The sequence below is a fragment of the Lissotriton vulgaris genome, chromosome 12, assembly GCF_964263255.1.
Source record: "Lissotriton vulgaris chromosome 12, aLisVul1.2, whole genome shotgun sequence".
In the NCBI taxonomy this organism is placed as follows: Eukaryota; Metazoa; Chordata; class Amphibia; order Caudata; family Salamandridae; genus Lissotriton; species Lissotriton vulgaris.
The window spans coordinates 676734127-676753272 of NC_141700.1; the positions used below are offsets into that span (position 1 = coordinate 676734127).

The 19146-nt window shown below is 44.2% G+C and overlaps 1 protein-coding gene across 16 annotated transcripts in view; it reads right to left on the reverse strand.

Annotated features, from left to right (window-relative positions):
* Positions 1–279: 279 nt before the first annotated feature.
* GSE1 (Gse1 coiled-coil protein) overlaps positions 280–19146 on the reverse strand; it is a 1074384-nt gene continuing 1055517 nt past the window's right edge. For all 16 annotated transcript variants that reach the window (XM_086945866.1, XM_086945865.1, XM_086945862.1 and 13 more), the window contains 3 exons: positions 13398–13676; positions 9577–9680; positions 280–1482 (listed from right to left, as the gene is read on the reverse strand). In XM_086945866.1, coding sequence (XP_086801992.1) covers positions 1348–1482; positions 9577–9680; positions 13398–13676 — 518 coding nt within the window. In that variant the 3' untranslated portion in view covers positions 280–1347. The remainder of the gene's footprint in view (positions 1483–9576; positions 9681–13397; positions 13677–19146) is intronic.

Consider the following 19146-nt stretch of genomic DNA (forward strand, 5'->3'; position numbering starts at 1 on the left):
TCAGGTTCTAAGTATTTGAAGGATGGACAAGGCACCAAATGGGTAGAGAACAACACACACACAGAGGAAAAAAGAGGCTAGACCATTCTGGCCCCAACCGCTAGATGGTGCAGTGATGCACAGCATGTGAATCAAGAAAAGACTCGAGCTGCAAGACCACTGTGTGAAGGAGACCGAGAGCAGCGTGAGCGAAGACCGCAAAATGAAATCCTCAACTGGTGCTACATCCCTGGAGATAGAAAAGTAGTGAGATCACATCATGCATCAGTGAAAAAGCGCTTTCTGTTTGTTTTTGCCTTTTAATTAATTTGTTGAAACACTTCAATATCAACGTCCTGACCAGCAGCAGTACAAACACTAAAAGCAAACTTTTTTTTGCCCCTCTCCCGCATACCTCCCCTCCCTCCAAAAAAGTGAAGTAAAAAAAATGGCAGGCTTTATAATGAAAGTCATAAAAACATATTTTTTTTAAAACCTTCCTCTGTATGTACAGTTCTTGGTGGTGGCTTCTGGTCTGAAGCACCTCACATATGCCCCCCACCCCAAAAGCTCCCCGCTTGCAGAGGACTGTCTCCTCTGGAGTTCGACAGTACAGGCACATGCATCGTGTGCACCTTTTCTGACAAGAACAGACAGGGTGTCTTCCGCTGACAGTTTGTTTTTCAATCATTTCCATTAAGTGCATTTCTAGCGAAAAACCCATTGCTGTGGGGGGGTGGGGGTGTAGTAGTCCAGTATTGCAACACGGACTAAACGCAGGGATGTCGTTCGTGCTCAAATCAGGTAGCTACTTAGCTACCCATAGGATGCAGTTCCTTCACTTACGTTGCACTCGCTTCGTAGCGTTAAGGAGGCGTAATTGGAATTCCAGTGAGATGAGAGGGATAACGTACAGCAAAAAAACACAGGTCCCATTCTTAGTCTTATTACTATGGCAACAAAAGAAAAATCTGTGTTTGATCCAGGCAAAAAAAAGAAAAAAACAAACAAAACAAATATGCGACAGAAGATGCTTTTGCCTTTAGTGTTGCTGCTGCTGCTGCTGCTGTGGCCTTCGTCCAGGAGGAAAAGATGCTTTGCTAAAATTGGTGCAAAGAGAGGAAGGAGGATTTAAATGGTTTTAAAAATCCCAGGCTTCGTATGCAGGTTGGTTTAGAATTCCATAAATTACAATCTCTGCAGTGAAGTCAGGCGCGTTTGTTTTTCCAAGTCCCATCATCCTCTGCTTCATGCATGGCACGTTTTCATAGGTTAGCTTCAATCCTCCCAGTGAAAAATATTAAATATTCAAGGTAATAAAATAGATAACATTTCTATACTGTATGTTCAGCCTAGTGCAAGGGGGCGTCACCTGGGGTAGCCCTTGAAGTAACCCCTAGACCACTGCGTTGCAGGCAAGGCAAGGCACTTTCGGAAGTGGTCCAGCTCGGCCTGAAGCCGCTCCTTCTCAGAGACGACCTTCTGTTTCTGGTTCAGTAGCTCCTGTTTGAAGAAAAATAGAGAAAATACAGGGTTAAACTCAAATAATAAAAAATTCATGAGCCTATGACCATATTCTGCATACAATGAAATAAAACAAGGCACAATGACAGGTGGGAGAGTCTTGTGCTTCTTTTTAATGCACCGTTTCTTCCAAATGAACATTCTTAACAGGATTTGTAACTTGTAAAGATTATGCTGTTGTGCTCATATAACTTATACCTCACAGCAAGTCTATACAGCATACCTCTCCTTTTTTTCTTTTTTAAAGCCAAGCATGCCTTACCATAATCACTTGAGAGCAATTTAATGGCATTATGTAATGTGAATGGGTTGCTGATTTTATACCAGGGGTTATGGATCGCTCTACCTACAAACCCAACTTAACAAAAAAATCACCCCCCTCAAGTCAGGTAGGTAAAAACTACCCCGCCCGCCACCTCCCAATATGGGCACTTAACTGTATTGTTCATGATGTATTCTTCCACTAAAGGGCGCAAAACCTCACTCACAACTAGTCCTCAGGCTTCAACATTGGGCTGTTACCCATCTTGCCATATTTTTTTGTTTTGCCTAGAAGGGCTGATTCATGGAATAGATCTGTATTTTTTTTTACCAAGGTCCATAAGGTGAAATTCAATTAGAATGGGCGGTATACATTTATTCGTAACAAGATTAAACAAGCAGTGGTAAAACCAAAGGGATCTAGCCTTAATTTGCTATCGCAGATAAATACAGGCATGCACAAATGCAGTTTAGCACATTAAAGCCAGAACTCTTGCCTTTCTTGATAACATGGGTGTGGGAGGAGGGCAGTACCAATAAAGGACTAGTTTCTGTAGAGAAAGCATATAGGAGATAATGAACTGAATGTGATAAAGAGTGAGATGGAGACTCATTTTTAGATGTAAAATAGCCTCTCATGTTCCTGTAATAGAAGCGCTGCTTGGAGACGGAATGACAACACAGTAAATTGGATGAGATTAGAGCATTTACTCCTTTGGGTGGAGGGAAAGCCCACTCTATGCAGATTTATTTTTTAAATGGTAACTATAGGTATTGCAGACAGCTGAGATGCGAAGCATGGCCTAAAACCCAATTTCAAAGCCAAATTAGGACTCTTCTTATCTGTAAGCATCAGTTGCCACACTACACACCTGTCAAATTAATCTCATTATTTCTTTCCCTGCACTATAATGTGTACATATGGATAAAATAGGCTCCCTTTCCCAAGTCTGCAATTTAGAAAGGTCCTCCGAGTCCAGTCTCATCGCCCACTTACAAGAGTTGCCTCCGATTTCGCAACAGAAAATCCCCCCTTCACACACAATCTCAAATGGCTTCCTATTTCAACATAGTTCCAACATAACAATTTGTTTCTATTCACACTATTTGCCACTCAACTAGTTGTATGATAACATACCAATAGATACAACTAGAGACAGTTCTTACAGATGTTATTCTTCCTTTCCACTACAAAGGTGAAATCGTATTTTCCTATTGACCAACATGCTCGTTACTTGGACAGAGATGAAAGGTTAGGTCTCTAAAGCCTTCTTGACTCTCTGGGGCACATTTGTAAAGAAGTCATTGTCTAGCTCAGCTTATAAGCGGAGGAATAAAGGTTCAGCCAGCGTCATGTGACCTGCGATACCATTCTGCTCTGAAACTGATGACTTTGGTGACCAGTTACTCCATTGTTAAGGCACTGACTATTGGAAAGCGAGCATCAAGACGGTAAACTCCTGACCCACGCCTAGAAAGCCCTCCACAACCAAGGACCTACGTACCTTAACCACCACCACCTCCATTTTCATCAACCATCCGGAAACCTACGCTCCGTGCACCTCGCCCTCGCAAAAAAAAACGTATTTGCCACAGCGGCACCGAAGGAAGACTGTTCACCCATCTCGCCACCAAAGCCATTTTTTGAGCAGGGCTACATGCTTAACAAATAGTACAGTGTAGTGTGCACCGAAGCCCTTAGCCAAATACCAAAAGTACATCTCAGTGCTTCAACTTGATCTGCACCCTCAAAGGAAATGGAGTAAAGGTGCCCCATCCAAAAGGCACAGCCAAATATCACAATGGAATCAAAACTATAAAATGGAGAGCACTCGTCCCTCATTGTACAGATTAGTATAATTCTTTTTCATCGAAATCCAGCTAGAAAAATGTCAGGACATCTGTGGCTGTGGTGGGAGTGGGTACCTATGTCTTACAGGAAATGCGAACAATATTTCTTTGAAACATCTGTATTTTATTTGTAGAAAAGACCAATGAGCATCAATAAGTTAGATCTCTTCAAAAGATAAAACCCTGTAGAATTCTGCCCGTTAACCAGCATATTTTACGCTCCTCTTATCTGCTCTCCATATAACCAATCCGAATAATATTGACAAAATCAATGAATAATTATCCTGGGATGGGGGTCACTCTACCCCGATTGATGCATTTTCTGATTTTCGATCCAACAGTTTCATTCATAATGTTGATAAGCAGGGGCTTCCCAATTCAACTTTATGTTCTGTTTGCCAAATCAGCATTGGGTGATATTCGATGTTTATGTACTTAAACTTAATGCTGTTTCCTTACTCTAACCTGTAACATAATACACTACAGTTTACTTTGTAAAGGTTGAAAAAACAATATTCATGAAATGAAGTTTGAGATATCATATGTACACATTCCTGTGTTTGTTGTCGGTTATTTTTATTCATTTTATTCTTGATGTAAATGCAACAAAATCCTTATGAGCATTAAAAAGTGTAAAGTGCTTCTCCAGGGAGAAGAGAATACAGAAGGCACTCCCTGCTGTAGACGGCGAGCTCAGTCAATTGAGCTCTAGGGCCCCCCAACACTTTTCGATGGCTTTAAATTGGCAGTGATACCAAATTCTGGAATCATTCAGACACTGAGCTTCTAATGTAACCTCTGTCATATTGTTTCCTACTTCAAACAGCTGAAAATGCTGGATAGCCTGGATTATTCACCCTGCTTGTTGTTCTCTGATTAAGTGTTACTTTGTTGCTTATCCAGACCCAACGGTGGAAAAAAATAATCTGAAGATGGCTACCAAAGGTGGGAGCTTCAGGAGGAAGCCAGTCGACGTCACAGAAGGGCACCAAATGGTACTACATCAACGCCCACCAAAAACAAGCATTGGAAATGCAATAGGTCTCGCAGCATTAGAGTTAGTGCTTTTAGAATTGTTTATGGGTTTTTTTGTAAATCTTTAGCATTTTTGTTTCCTGTAGCCAATGCTAAAGAATTAAAAAAAAAAAAGCCATAAACATTTCTAAAAGCTCTAACTCAAATGCTCCGAGACCTATTGCACTGTGTGAGGGTGAGGGGTTGAGGGTGAGTGAGGGTGAGGGTGGGTGAGGGTGGGTGAGTGAGGGGTTGAGGGTGAGTGAGGGTGAGGGGTTGAGGGTGAGTGAGAGTGAGGGTGAGTGAGGGTGAGTGAGGGTGAGTGAGGGTGAGGGTGAGTGAGAGTGAGGGTGAGGTATTGAGGGTGAGTGAGGGTAGAGGGTGAGAGAGGGTGAGGGTGAGTGAGTGTGAGGTGTTGAGGGTGAGTGAGGGTGAGGCGTTGAGGGTGAGTGAGGGTGAGTGTGGGTGAGTGAGGGTGAGTGAGGGTGAGGTGTTGAAGGTGAGTGAGGGTGAGGGTGGGTGAGGGAGGGTGAGGGGTTTAAAATGTTACTCAACAAGTGATTAAATTGCATCCTAAAGTACGTAACAGCTTTTTACTAACAGAGCCCCTTCTATCACTCAGAGTAAAATATTTATTGAAAAGTTGCAATTTGCACTTAGCACAAAAAAGTCTATGTGCACACTTATAATAAAAGGTTCCCCTCTTATTATGTGCATTCCGGTGATGATAAGGTTTTTTTCAAGCACAGCAGTGAACTGAAAGAATTTGCTGCAGTGGTGTGTTTACCAAAACATATGGTAATAGCATGCGAGATAGTTTGTTTAAACGCTCTCTCCAAATATTTGTAGGTGAAAGGTATAAATCCATACAGGGCCTGCCTAGCATTCCATCCTTTTGAAGTAGACAAACAAGAACCAAGGCGTTGGCTAACAAGCCAGTATATAAGTAAAAAGCGCTTGTGTTTTTTTGCAGTGCTGTAACAATGGAAACGATTATTCCACATTACATTCGTACAGAATTCCACCCTAACAATTGTCAAGCAAAAGCTTAGATTATGGAGTGGCGTGTGTAAAATCATCTGTAATCAGGCTTATTACAATACGGAAGTTAAGCTCTTTCTTTCGAAAATGTAGCCTACTTTAAAGCTGTTAAAAAATGTAGCTCATGTCATAACAACAAACGTAACTATAGACTGCTTGGGTAAATTAACAAAAGGCACATCGAGTTTTCCCGCGCTCACTTGACACAGTCGATCATCGGACAGAGTATTCTGAAATAGGACAGCAGTTTCTACCTACGATTCTCAGGAAAAAATATTTAGGCCCAAAAAGAAATCCACTGAATTATCCATCAACTGCGTGGACGCTTCGTCCAAAAGGGGCCGCGATATTATCAGAGGAAAAGATGGAAGCCAGCTAGTCATATTATTTATGACAAGCCGCACGTGACAAGCTGAAGGGCAGGTAGAGGAAAAAAAACAATATCCCAACTGGTAATATTTAGGAGACAATTAAGTATGTATGCTAAAAGCATTACTAGTACCGAAATAAGGAGACTGAGAACAATTTAAGGACTTGATTTGATTTGTTATTCATCATATGTTAAACAAGAGGAGGGAAAAAAGAACAAATAATAAACAATTATACAGTTATGGCAGCACTGTATGAACAAATCAAAAACAACCCGATTGTACTTGGTGCTCAGGTATGTGCAGGTGACATAGGTGGCGACGCAAGTAACAGAAACGGACAGCGTGAGCGGCGCAAGGTGAGTGATAGTGTCAATATATACAGTGAAAAAAGTGGCTCAAGAATGAATTACAGAGGTGAAAGAATTTAGAGAGTTATTGATTTGAAATGAGTCATGTCTTGCGCTGTGTTGTCGACGACGTTTCGATCCTCGTCAATTGGGATCGTCTACAGGACAAGATTGTGTTGTTTAGAGGGTGCTGTGGGAGGGAAAGAAGAGGTCAGGGAGGGAGGGTAGGAGGTGCGTGCAAGACTATAGAGCGGCTCCTAGGTGGGCCGTCTAAGAGACTGCTGCGCATAAGAGCAGGGGGCATGAACACTACCAGGGTGGTGAAGTAAGAGCCTGGACATAAGGTTGTGTGTCAATTCTGGGGCATCTGGGTGAGTAGGCAATTGGTAGGGGAGCAAGGGCGGCCAGGTGGGGGGAAGGGGTGAAACACAGAGTGGCGAAGAAGCTCACGGTGGCTGTGCAGTAAGCGGGAAGAACAGAATGAAGAGAGTAGCCTCAACGTCTGCAATCACGTCATGGTAATGGGCTAGGAAGCCGGCAGGTAGGTGAGTCTAGAAGAACATACCGAGGCGGAATAGCGAGAGGCAAAGGACCCGAACTCGCGATGTGCAATTAAGTCAGACTAAGGGTGACAACGAACAGTTTCAAGGTGGGGGCCAGGAATGGGAAGTACAAAAGCCGTGGGTTAGTAAGGTCAAAGTGCAGGAGGAGGGATGTCGAAATCCTGGGGCTGATTCACTCGCGTAAGGCATAGTATCAGTGTGGCGGCATCTGGAAGTAAGCGCTCAAACCATGGCCAAGTTGTCGGACCGGGTGGGGTGACATACCGGAGCAGTGCGAAAGAGAAGTGGCCAGATGAAGCGCTTAGGCGGCAGAGTTACCTGGAAAAACAATGTAGATCAGAAGATCAGTAATTAAGGTGCTTCCAGTCTGATGGGCAACATCTGTAGTGGGGGAATAAAGGAGTGGAATGAGGGACGAGGGAACATTGGTGAAGCCGGGCGGGTGAGCTGGGGGGAGCGTGTAAATACCTGAATAAAGCGGGAGGCACAGCGCGGGCGATCGGTGCCACATCCGTGGACGTCAGGTGCTTCGCAGTCCGGCGTTCCACGCGTTGTGGTAGAATACCTGGCAGAGGAAAGGGAGGGGAAAGGCTAAGGATAAGGACTGGTGGAGGACGGTCGAGGAGAGGGGGGGTAAAAGAACACGGCGGGCTGTGTACCTGAGTCAGTAGAGGAGCTCTCATGGAGTCAATCCAGGGGCCGTTGTTGCTTCGGCAGGGTTACTGTGGAGCCGGTCGACAAAGTTGAATACCAGGAAGTGGTGTGTCACGAGGGGTGTGATGTGGTAGCAAGGGGCCAATCTGGATGTGGTGAAGGGGGGGGGCCGGGGAGGGGAGTGGAAAAAGGGGAGCCTGGCTCTGTATAACAAGCAAATATTTTATTCAAACTGCTGAAGTAAAAAAAACTCTAGCAACTGGGTTGCTTCGGCAGGGTTACTGTGGAGCCGGTCGACAAAGTTGAATACCAGGAAGTGGTGTGTCACGAGGGGTGTGATGTGGTAGCAAGGGGCCAATCTGGATGTGGTGAAGGGGCGGGGCCGGGGAGGGGAGTGGAAAAAGGGGAGCCTGGCTCTGTATAACAAGCAAATATTTTATTCAAACTGTTGAAGTAAAAAAAACTCTAGCAACTGAATAATATTTATGGAAACAACAAACCTTTGCAAGTCGATGGTTTTCATAAAGTTGTTTTTAAGGAGGGAAGAGAGGGGAGGGGGGAGGAGAAATGCGAGACGGCGGGAAGGGGGCAGACGGGGAGGGGGCGGAGCGGGGGAGAGGGTGTGTGTGTTGTTAGGAGGGCATTGCAAAATGTGAGACGGCGGGAAGGGGAGGGGGCGGAGCGGGTAAACAAAGACGGACGTGCACGCGCTTTTAAGGTCAATGCACATGCGCATAAGCTCAATGCGCATGCGCATTGACCTTAAAAGTCACGGGCACTGCAAGGAATCGCCACGATTCCTTGCAGTGTGGATAAAGAGTGGATAAGTCGCAATACTCTCGCTTGCTCGATGCGCATGCGCATCGACAGGCGAGACCTAAAAAGTAGATATACAACAATTCCGGACCCAACCACTAGATGGCGGAATAATACACAGCATAGTGATTCCACACTGAAAAACAGGAGCCAATCTTCAACTTAAAAATGTGCTAGAGAAAGAGCAAGAGAAAGAGCAAGGAAGGAGAAATAAGAGAGATGCCAAGTGCTAACATACGTTAATACCCAAGGTAACAAGGCATAATTCCATAAGATGAAGCAGGATTTCCCGCAGGACCCCACGACAAACCCTCTTATGGGCTATGTGTTAACTTCAAGTTGTTAAATATGGAAAATGCAACCGAAGTTTCAATTAAAAAACATGACATTTCAGGATAATTCTGAGATTTTGTACTCTGAACAGTTCCATACCCTCAAAAAATGCATTAAATGGAATTTCTGTTTTTATTGTGTGTGTACTGGGAATAGTAAGGTTCCCACTTGTCGCTTTAGCTTTCGAAAGCCAACTTCTTCAACCCATCCACAAAGAATCAGACAGGAATTTGCACCAAAATTCGCAGGCACACCGAGGAGAAATAAATGATTTTTTCTCCCCTGGTTTTTTTCTACTTTACATGTGTGCTGCCTTGTGCAGCATGATACAAAGTAAGTAAACATCTTAATGCAAAGATTTTGTACAGGAAGCGACCCCTCTCAGCAAATCTGGCACAAAGCAAGGAAGGCATAGCTGAGAACGGGGCGCAACTTCACGCTTTTTTGCTATAGTAAAATAATGCAAGTAGAAAGGATGACCAATGGATTTTGCAGGACCTAGAGAGCTGAATTTATCTGGTTTTTCAGGCAGACTAAAGGACACAAGCAGCTTAGTCATTAATATCCTAAACAGAACCCATTTTACAATTTTCCCATCGACCCTTGGTTACTCAAATTCGGTTTTTATTGTCAAACAAATATTTGAAAAAAACCTCACTGTTTCCAAAGATGGGCCTGTGCATATCATCTTACATATACATCTGCCACATTCTCCCTGGTCCCACACAACCAACAAAAGTACAACCGCAGAATTTACCAAAGCTAGCCGCAAGGATCTGTAATTATTCGTGCAATGTAAGTGGGTGATGTAAAAAAACTCACCGCCATGCTGTGCGAAAGTTGATCTGCAGTTAGACTGAGGCTGTAGTGCTGGGCCTCGAGCCGTCGGCACTGTGTTTGCAACACCTGGCGCTCAACGTTTTGCTCTGTAATCAAAAAGGTTTGCTTTAGTTAAAACATGCTTTCAATTTTTCTTGTAAAATAAAAAGGTATTCAAAAGTATTAGACAGTTACACTTACAGATGACCATTAGAATAAACTAGTAATCAGTTATCCAAAGGAGGGTTCCATTTAAATTAATGGTAAAAAAAAAACAACTGAAATTTAAAACAACATGCAATTCGTAACTAGCCGAAGAGGTGACCTCAGCCTCACAAACTATGGCTAGTATTGACACTGCACAGACTTTGTCTAGCAGGCACATGAAGTGACCCAAACATGCATAGCATGTGAGATGCATGGAGCACACCAATACATGAGAGAAATACAAATATGGAAAATGTAGCAATGCATTTTAGAAAAAAAAACATTGCACACATATCCAACACAGCACAGATATACCTGATAGTTAGTACCATCGTGCTCGCAACAGCATTCGCTACCGGGACACCCTGGTATGTGATGCCGACACTGCTTGGGGAAAGCATAGCTTAACACACCAACGGCTTCCAATAAGGTCAGGACAAGCTTCAGGAAGCCAGACTTTGATCTACACTATAAATCTACAGTTATCTGGAAACAGTCATTACAGCCTTGTCACAGTATAAAGTCACATCAGTGATGACAAAGTAACATAGAAAAGATTAACTGGGTAAATAGGGCTGGGAAATGAATTCTTGTGGTACTGATATCGATATTACTTAGTTCTGGGTTCCAAGGTAATATACAAGCTTACTTATAATTACTGTTATACAACTTTTCAAGTGTAGACATCCAGGCTGTGTTGCTAAGTGAGTTTGGCATCTGTGGGTAAATTATTATTCTCCTGACAGTGGGGTTTCAAAGAAAATGAGTAGATGGTCCAGCTAATTATTAATGTAGACAGGCGAGTATAAATTATAAGGGTTTGTGTAATAAATATTATTAAATATTTAAAAATATATATATTAGTTTGCTCAATGGTTAGGGCCTTCAGGTAACTCTCTGTAAAGTAGAGACTGGTGTAGGGAATAAACACTTTCCTTAATAGTTTGTGGCTTCTTTATTTGTGTAAAGGAGAGGTACATAGTCAGATCACTGATAGTCTGAATAGAGAGCAATTAGACGGAGACCTTTAGTATCTGTCAAAAAGTGCACTGTGCTAGGTGTAGAAGTGCTTTATAAAAGTAATCAGCACACAAAAGAGGGAAAGCCTCATAACCGACGAACTCCTAACATTTTAACAGGTCAAATTAACTGGTCTCAATATGTATCAAAGTGGAAGGGGATCTGCACCCAGGTGAATCGGTGCAACCCTTGCATCACATGGGTATATTAGAAAAATCCTTATCCACTAGTACCACCAGTGGCATGCTCCATCATCGGATCCTCACCCACTGCACCTAGAGTGAGTGGGTGGGCTCAACGTGTTTTATGGGCGGAGCTCTTTTACTAAAACCTAAGTGTAAGTTAAAAAAACCTTCAGAATCCTAACTCTTATTTATTATTAAGGTCCTTAAGCGAAGAAAAAAACAGTGTGATGTTCTATGAGTGCAATGACCCCCAACAACTGTAGCTCAGTATGGTAGACATGTTTCAGCCTGTTACAAGTGCCACTCAAGGTCAGCAGGCTTTCTTCAGGACCAACTAAATCCATAGATTTTTTACAGATTGTGTTAAATACCAACTCCTAATGCTGGTTTACATAGTACGCTAAACATGAAGCATGCAGTCATACAGACCATTAGGACCGTTTCCCTCTAGTGGTCTAGGCTCTTAAAAAATCAGGCTTTATGAGGTAGTGAGAGTGTGGCAATCCCTGTTGTCTAACTTACACAAAGGGACATCATCCTCCCTTGCACCTATTCAGCTCTCCGCACTCCTCGGATGATAGAAAACTGTCTATTTTGAGAAAGTGATACCCTCGTGTTTGAAATCACAATGTGCTCTTCAAATGATAATTCAAGAAGTGTTTGAGATGTTTATAGCGGCTAGTATTTCCCCCGTACCAGTTGCCACTTGTTGCTGAGGTTGTTATTTCATTAGTCATGTTTGTTTGTGTTTGTTTTTGTACTTGTGCAGACATTTTATACTCCAAGCTTTTCAAAACTCTGGTACTGGTATCCCAGTCTTATTTGTTGGGGTAGTCTGTTTTCTAGTACAATATTGAGCTTTAAACATCATCCTGCCAAAATATTTTACCCAGAATACCAACAACATCTTGGGGGTGTGCACATGTGTATAGTATAACTCACATCTTGAAAGATATCTATTATACATCAAGCTACGTGGTAATGGTGCTAAGAATATAAGAATAGTAAATCTATTCTTGCCTATGTTCCTTCATAATACTATGTATTCTTTATTCTAGATACAAAATGTTGGCCGATAGCATGTTGTAACTCAATATTGTGCCATACATGTGGGTGTACTCTATTATAATCCTGCAAGGCATGGGCACTATTGTGGTGGTATCTAATTTGGTCACTGCTGCAAAATTATCAAAGCCATTAGGAGCATGGGGATATTTCAATTTTATTAGAAGTGGCTCATTATAGAAAAAGTTGGAGGCTCCTGTTACAGTGAAATAAATAAACCTGCGGTAAGTGATGCAATTGGTCCATCAAAATCAAACCTAAAAACACCAAGCAACATAGGAGCGTTGATTGCCACAGAACTGGAGCACACAAGCCACGCTTACCAAAATCAGAAAAATATATTGAGTACAAATTGAAAAAGGAAATGCATTTACATTTTTTGATCCTTAATAGCACAATACCTGCTAAAGAGACTCTGGGATACCTATGAAAACTGCATAAACAAAGCTGAATCTTCAGCCCTGACCAATATATATGGCCGTACTGAATGGAAAATGTTCAGATGTTGTCTCTGACTACCTAGCTCTAAAATAAATATGTTACATTAATCTCCAATAAAGCATCTACACTAAAGCATTCTGTCTTAAATCCTAAACAAAGAACTGAAAAAATAATTCCTGTGGAGCTGTAAAATTTTTAGGGTCATGCGGTGGAATGTACAAGCATCTAATTTAGTTCTCCAGTGAGTACCTTTCTAGTCAGTATAAAGAGCCTAACTTGATCTTTCTAATAGATACATAACAAATCGAAATAATTTTATTTATTGCTACCCCCATTTTCAAACCCTGAAATATAAACTAATAGTCACTTGACATTTTATTAACTCACACATTTAAGGCTCACATGAAGCCTAGTTTATCTCACAATAAACAGACCTTATTTTGAGTAGGGGCTCATTCAGTTAAAGGTATTTTGTTTAGATTTTCCCACATTAGGAGATTGGCTATGACTGCCTGGTGATTTTTTTTTAGCTCCGGTGGGCAAATCTTGTTTTCCGAAGACCCATTTGGACTACAGCACAGGCAAAGTCCTTACAAGAGCATGCTGCACCTTTCAATATAATGATGTATTCAAGTCTAATTTTAACCCCTTCGAGGCTGATGACGAGCTGGGCTCGTCATGGTGTAGCCTCCTCAAACACTGATGACGAGCCCAGCTCGTCATGAACAATGGTTTTTTAAAAAAGTCAGCATATCAGCAGAATAAGAGGAGCGCGCATGTGGTTAATGCCTGTTGTCGTTATTTTCTTAAAAGGAAAAGAGTGGGTCCTATAACTCGATTGTTCAGTGAAGGCTAATAGTAAATATATTCCAGATACCATTAACCATAGATGTGTACTTTTCCTACCTTCTATGTGTTCTTGATAGGCTTCAAAAACAGCTTCTATCCCCTGCCACTTAGGCCTAGGGGGCTCCTCCTCTTCCTCCTCGGAGTCATCAGATTCCTCCATCTCGGATTCTCGATCCATCTCCATGGCGTCAGTCCCATTTCTCCCTGGCAGCGGAGGGTCTAGGCGCCCATTCTGTTGCTGTGGCATCACCCTGCTTGAGCTCTGAAGTTCAGGAATGTTGTAGTGGATGGAGGCGTCCTGTTTATGATTAAGCTCAGGGAGCACTGCAGCACCTCCTAGAAGAAATCCACAGAAAGACATGCACATTTGTAGCAGACTACTAAAATCCCTCAGTTTCATAAATCAGGCATTCCCTTAAGAGTTGTGAGGTTTAATGTGTTCTCAATAAATGTTGTGAACGAGCAAATACGAACATGTTACTTACTTTTGGTAATGCCTTATCTGGTAGAGACTATCTGGCCGCAGATTCCTGACCACAGAATTATCCCCAGGCATCAGACTGGATACAGAAATTGTTCCTAAGCAGTTCCCCTGCGCATTGGTAGGTGACATAGTTTGTCTCCGCGTGGTCTTTTTGTTGGCTATGTCTGCAATGGAAGTGACGTGTGTGATGCCTATATAAGCGCCACTCCAGTGCGTTGTCAATTACTTTTAACGACTTACCACACCAGAAGCAAGGAGCCCTGAAGTACATTGACCACTGGTGTGGAATACTAGGACCCTGAAAGGGGAAAACCCGGTCACTAGACATTTGTTTGCAGAGAGGAGAGAATGGGTGGGTTGCTAAGGAATGTGCAGCTAGTTTACACCAGTAAGGCGTTACTGAAGGTAAGTAACTTGTTCATCTGATATAGATTTCTAGCTGCAGATTCCTTACCTTAAAATACCCACGGGGTGGGTCTGTGGACCAATTTCACAGGAGGAAGTCCTTCAGGATCTAACTGGCAAAATGCCCATCCCTATGTACCAGACTGTCCAGGCAGTAGTGCTAGGGAAACATGTGCTGGGAAGCTCACGCGCTGCCTGGTTGATGTCCAAGACCGGAACTCCGCGTGCTAACGCAGTGGTTGCATCTTTGGCTCTGTTGGAATGAGTACGCAAATCCTAAGGGGGTTGCTTCTTAGCCAATGTGATACAGAGCACAATCCATCACAAGATGGTTATCTTCTGTACAGCCTGTTCTTTCTTTCCTCCAATATATCCCATGAAGATTTGGTTGTCCGCCTGGAACTCTTGAATGTGGGCAAGGTAGAACGACAACGCTCTTTTTGGGTCTAGAAGTCGTTCCTCTTCCTTGGAGGGACGAGGCGGAGCATTAAATGCAGACAGAGTGAGGGATTGGCCTATGTGAGAGGGAGTGACCGCTTTCAGGAGAAAGGGAGCTCTTGTACAAAGCACCAGTTTGTCTGGGAAGATGTTCAGTTAAGGAGGCTTGGGTGTACAGGGGCTCAAAGGGAGTTCACATATGGAAAGTGAGGACGAGACGGAGTCCCACTGGGGCATTAGAAAGGGAGAAGGTGGAAAAAAATTGTAAACCTTTCAGAACAATTATCTTACTTACCCTGCAAGCATCTGTTCATGGCATGTAGAGCTGTAGATTCATATGCTTGCATACTCCTGCCATCTAGGGTTGGATCCAGATGTTTGCAAGTTGTTTTTCTTCGAAGAAGTCATTTCTAGTCACAAGATAAGGCGACTCCTCCTTTCGATGATAGTGCGCATGGGTATCGACTCCATTGTTAGATTGTTTTCTTTCCACCATCGGGTTCAGGTGTAATTTGCTGTGTTCCAGGCATATACCGTCTTGGTTGGGCGATGTCTGGCGGCCAAATTAGTGTTACAGACTTGGGAGGAAGGTCGTAAGCTGTCAATCTCCATGCAATAAGGCTGAGCAATGACAGGTTCAGGTGGGGAACCCTTCCCTGCTGCTGCAACAGAAGATCCTACCAAAGGGGCAGCCTGATCGGAGGACCGATGGCCATGCGCAACAGTTGAGGATACCAGATTCTCTGTGCCCAGTCCAGAGTCACAAGGATGACTTGGGCCCAATCATTCTTTATAACTCTGGGCAGGAGTAGTAAGGCCGGAAAGGCATGAAGCTCCACTTGAGACAAAATGGATCTTCAAGCGAGAGCCGCCTTGAAAACTCCATTGCACAGAACTGCTGGCATTGCGCAATCTCATTAGTGTCACATCGATATAACCATGGCATCCCCACAGTTTAAAGAGACCTTGCACCACCTCCGGATGGAGAGGCCATTTGTGATCGGAAAGGCATCTGGGGATGAGTTTGTCCGCTCTGGGGCGGAGGGCTCACCAGTTGTTGAACCACCAGGGAAATGCCCTGTCATTCCAGACATTTCCAGAGACGCAGGGCCTCTTGACAAAGGGTACATCGATCCTACCACATCTAGTGTGTTATATTACAACAATGGCGGTGGTGTTGTCCGTGAACACCTGCACAAGCCTTCACTTGATGGAGGGTAGTAAGGCTTTCAATGCACGTTAGATCAACAGGTTTATGTGGAGTCTGGATTCCGCCTGAGACCAGAGTCTTCTGATCTCCACCTCTCCAAGAGGGCCTCCCATCCCAGGAGTAATGCATCTGTCACTACAGTTCCAGCTGGTTGGGGAAGGGAGAGAGGTCTGCCACTGACCAAACTGCGGTTCATTCACCGCCACTGCAGATCCTTTGCAATTCCCTATGAGATCTGGACCATGTCGGAAAGATTCATCGGATGCTGCGCCCATTGAAACTTCAGGTCACACTACAGATCCCACATATGCCAACGAGTATGTGTCACAAACCAGGATGCCATGAGGCCCAGCAGCCTCAGTCTCATTGAAATCCGGAATAAAGGCTGAAACATCAGTATCATAGCTTGAATATCCTGGACTTGCCATTCAGGAGGATAGGCCTGAAACTGCACCATATCCCGAACTGCTCCAATGAAAGGGAGCATCCGAGAGGGGATCACGTGTGACTTCGGCCAGTTGATCGTGATCCTCAGTGAATTCAGGAGGTCTGCGGTACTCTGGAGGTAGGAGACGACAGCCAGGGCCGAGGCAACCTTCAACAGCCAGTCGTCGACATAGGGGGAAGACTGGCACCCCTCATCTCCGCAGATGAGCTGCAACCACCGCCATCACCTTGGTGAACACTCAAGGGGTGCTAGTAAGGCCAAAGGGGAGCATGGTGAGCTGAAAGTGCTTGTGACCTACAGTGAACTGCAGGTAACGTCTGTGGGTGGCAGGAGAGGTATTTGAAAATACACACCCTGCAAGTCTGACACTACCATCCAGTCTCCTTGGTTTGGGGCAGATAGAACCTGAGCAAGAGTGAGCATTCTGAACTTCTCCTTTGTGCAGTGGTCGAAGTGGAGAAAAAAAAGTAGGGGAACTGTGGGTGGAGAATCGGGGGGCGGGAATAACCGAAGATTGAATCAGTGGGCGGAGTCAGGGGCGTGGCTAGAAATAGCAAAACATACCAATTTTTAGCACGTTTAGCATTTCACTGACCAGTTACAGCTTATAACGTTATTTCATTAAAACAATGGATAAACATATTTGAGGTTTAATTCAGGAAAAAGCAAACACTCATAGGGAATACAGGTTTATGTAAAGCGTGTGAAATATAAGCAGGAACAACATGTTACCTTAATGCTTTTACTCAATGTTCAGAAATCCATGATTATTTTTTGTCTCAAACATTGAGGTCATGAATACAGGGCTCCTCCTGTACACATGTGTTAAGCAGGGCTCAGAAGAGAAAGGGACTCTTCAGGAGAATCTAGACTCACGGAAACTCACAAAGGCTCCTTCATATTCATGTTGTCAGCTAGCTGCTCAATCATAATATAGCAAAAAGAACTGAATGCAGAACAATATCATACATTCACCCCAGTACAGAGATCTGGGCCTAAATCCATTGTTTCTTTGCTCACCATGCCATTCCAGTTTGGAGCCAGCCATATGCAAATCAATCTAGATTCTTCGCCCAATGGGAACAGTCCTGCCCCCGTCACTTCTCCTGCCCCCGTCACTTCTCCTGCCCCCGTCACTTCTCCTGCCCCCGTCACTGCTCCTGCCCCCGTCACATCTCCTTCTCCTGTCCCTGTCCCTTCACTTCACTTCACTTCATTTCCCCTTCTCCTGTCCCGTCGCTTCTCCTGTCCCCGTCACTTCTTCGAGTGGAGGATGGGCACATTTACTTATTTTGCTTGGTGTGCATCAGAGGTTTACTGCAAAATGGGGGGTATTCTAATTTTCTGACTACTCCCTTGGTTGGAAGGAGCAGTGAAGGCTGCTCTTTTAGGGAGTGCAAGGCACGCTCGCATCACGTGCTGCTTGCCATTATAAGTGTAGTTCAAAGTTCGGGGCATTTTGATTTTCTGGCTTCTCCCCTGAGCAGAGCCTCACCACACCTTAAAGGCCATAGGATCGCCGAGGAGGGCTTAAGATCACGTTGTCCTCCAGTTAAAGGGGTCTGACAGTTTAAAGGAAAACCCCGCTCTCTTTATCAAGACCTGTATTTCGAACAATCCCCAACAATAGGCATCCCACGATGTTCCCTTGCTCAATTACGTCTGCTGGGTGTGAGACTAATGTAATATTAGACGGATTTCCCCTTTAATACATCGCGTACCGAGCAGCAAAACACACTTATAAAAACACAGCTTAGAGCACTCAGCAAAATATATATTCCATAAAATGCATTAGAAGAAGCAAGCACCCTCGGGCACGCCTTTGACAGCCACAAGTGTTTTTACAAGTGTACTGTCTATAAACATAGTTTGATCGAATGTAATGCTTTTACTCGCCTCCTCCGCGTCGTCGACGTCAGGGTTGTGTTTTCCAAACAGCAGATTACACTGCCCACAGCGCACCTCTCATGCCCCAGCGGGATTGTTTTAAAGTTTTGACTACACATTTGCGGACCCATCTGGTATATTTGTTGCACAATGAGCCATGGCCTGCACCCAGATACCAGAGACACCATGCAGATCTCACTGGCATCTGCTAACGGCAGGCAGTGGGGCGCATTGTCATTCCAAAGGGGATAATCCGCCTCAATTGGAATGACAATGGGCCTGCCCCCAGTCTGTGCGAGGTCGGGGAGGGGCTGCTGCAGCCTCTGGAGTTCAACAGAGAAGTGCGAGCAGCCCCGGGAAGCTGAAAAAAAAGTTATGGTTTTTAGTAGGACTATTCTCTCCGTCCCGGGCTGCTTTTTTCAAAGAAAGAAGTAGGGGAACGGGCTGAAATTATTTTTAGAAGTAGGGGCACGCCGCGCCCTTCCGTCCCCGCCCACTTCTACCGCTGCCTTTGTGAGGAAGAAATTGAGAGAGCACAAGACGAGGATAGGACAAAGATCTCTGTCCTTCTTGGGCAGCAAAAAGGAGTAGGAATGCCAATCTCAACCTACTTCTGGCATCTGCTATGGCTCCTTTGGCCAATACAGCCATCACTTCCTAGCGGAGAAGGGAAAGGTGGCCCTCCCGCCAGATTGTCAGGAGTAGTTGTCCTAGAGAAAGGGGTACACTCGAAGGGGAGGGACAGACTTGAAGGGGTGGAGGTAACCCCCTCGGAGAGTCTGCAAAACCCACCTATCCAATGCTATAGACAGCCAGTGGGGCAGGTGATGATGGCAAATACTGTCGCCCACTGGGTGCTCATGATGATAACAGGGCAGATTTGCACGGTTTGGAGACTGCGGAGCGGGTGGGGATATTGACTGACCAGACTGCT